This window comes from Antrostomus carolinensis, unplaced genomic scaffold (assembly GCF_000700745.2).
Source record: "Antrostomus carolinensis isolate BGI_N321 unplaced genomic scaffold, ASM70074v2 scaffold30057, whole genome shotgun sequence".
Taxonomy (NCBI): Eukaryota; Metazoa; Chordata; class Aves; order Caprimulgiformes; family Caprimulgidae; genus Antrostomus; species Antrostomus carolinensis.
In genome coordinates, this window is record NW_010327116.1 from 15,587 (window position 1) to 17,028 (window position 1,442).

The 1,442-nt window shown below is 62.3% G+C and overlaps 1 protein-coding gene across 1 annotated transcript in view; it reads left to right on the forward strand.

The window, feature by feature from the left end:
- The window catches only part of SNED1 (sushi, nidogen and EGF like domains 1), a gene marked incomplete at both ends in the record, with an annotated part of 14,049 nt that extends 12,712 nt beyond the window's left edge, over positions 1-1,337 (forward strand). The window contains 3 exons of the mRNA XM_029085921.1: positions 1-82; positions 539-817; positions 1,193-1,337. The exon at positions 1-82 is cut by the window's left edge and continues 63 nt beyond it. Coding sequence (XP_028941754.1) covers positions 1-82; positions 539-817; positions 1,193-1,337 — 506 coding nt within the window. The remainder of the gene's footprint in view (positions 83-538; positions 818-1,192) is intronic.
- Between the last annotated feature and the right edge of the window lie 105 nt (positions 1,338-1,442).

The window sequence follows — 1,442 nt, forward strand, 5'->3', positions numbered from 1 at the left end:
CATGTCACCACACTGAGTGGCCTGGGGACGGAAGACCACCCCTCCGAGAGCCTGGCCACAGCCCCCTTCCATGTCTGGACGAGTGAGTGGGGTTGCCTTCACCTTCTGCTGCAGAGGCTGTGGGGCTTGGCAGGCCCAAGGCAGCTCATGGCCAGCATGAAAGCTGCAGGGAGGGGAAAGTGCAAACGCCGTCAGCCTGTTTGGCCAGCATGGTGGGAAGGAGGCATGAAGGCAGCTCTTGAGAAGGGCAGGCATGGCAGCAGTGTGTCCTCCCCTGCCAGATGTTGTTCACTGCCCAAGACCAGCACCAGCAGAGCCTGATTTCATCCTCTGCTGGTGGGTGAGGGCAGGGACCTCAGTGCTGAGCGTCTCCTCCCAGCACATTGCACTACTGGAGCTGGCCTGAGGGCTGGCCAGGGCACAGCCAGGCAAGCTGGGGCCCTGGCATGCTTAAAAGGTGGCTTGTGAGCAGTAGGGCGGTCACCATTCAAGGACACCAGCGCTGACCCCTTTTCTCCCCACCTCCTGCCTGTCCCAGGGCCTCTCCCCCCACAAAACCTCACCACCTCCCGCGTCACCGCCACCTCTGTGTCCATGGCATGGGAGCAGCCGCCCGCCCGCGCCGTGGGGGGGTACATCATCAATGTCACCACTGCTCAGAGCGTGAAGAGCCGCTACGTGCCCAATGGGAAGCTCGTGTCCTATACCGTGCGGGACCTGCTCCCCGGGCAGCGGTACCGCCTGTCTGTGACAGCTGTGCAGAACACGGAGCAAGGCCAAGTGCACAGCGAGCCCATCCACCTCTACGTCACCACCTGTGAGTGCTGGGCTTGCTGGAGCTGGGGTGCTGCTGGTTTGCTGCTGCAGAGGGGAGGCAATAGGCTGACAGGGAACTGGGCCAGGGGGTAGGAAAACAGTTGACCAACAGAGCCATGAGCCCATGGGGACTTACTGCCCTAGAAGCAGGTGACAGGACACAGGTCCCCTGCAAAGTGGGGTGGGGGTTGCAGGGGGTTAGTGGAGAGCAGATGCAGAGTTATAACTCGATGATGCTTCACAGGGAGTGGGGAGTGTGCACATGTCCCCAGCCAGCCCTAAATGGCAGCCTGGTGACAAGGGGACTGGCGGGGACCTGGGTTGCCGTGCTGACTCACAGCTTGTTTCCCGCTAAGCCTAACCCTTTGGTCTGCAGTGCAGAGGGATGGGGCTCCAGAGAGACGGTGGAGCCAAGCTGGACACCCTCGCGTCCTGCGCAACAGGCTGCCCCCAGCTTTCCTGCCTGAGCTCCGCTTGCTTGCGGATCACAACACAGCTGAGGAGCCCTCGCCAGCCCCCAGGTAGGCACTGCTCCAGCACACCTGGCTCTTCCGCCAGCACTCGGCCCAAGCATCAGGCTGAGCACAGCCCATTTTCCCTGCTCCAGTGTCCAGGTGTGCACAGGG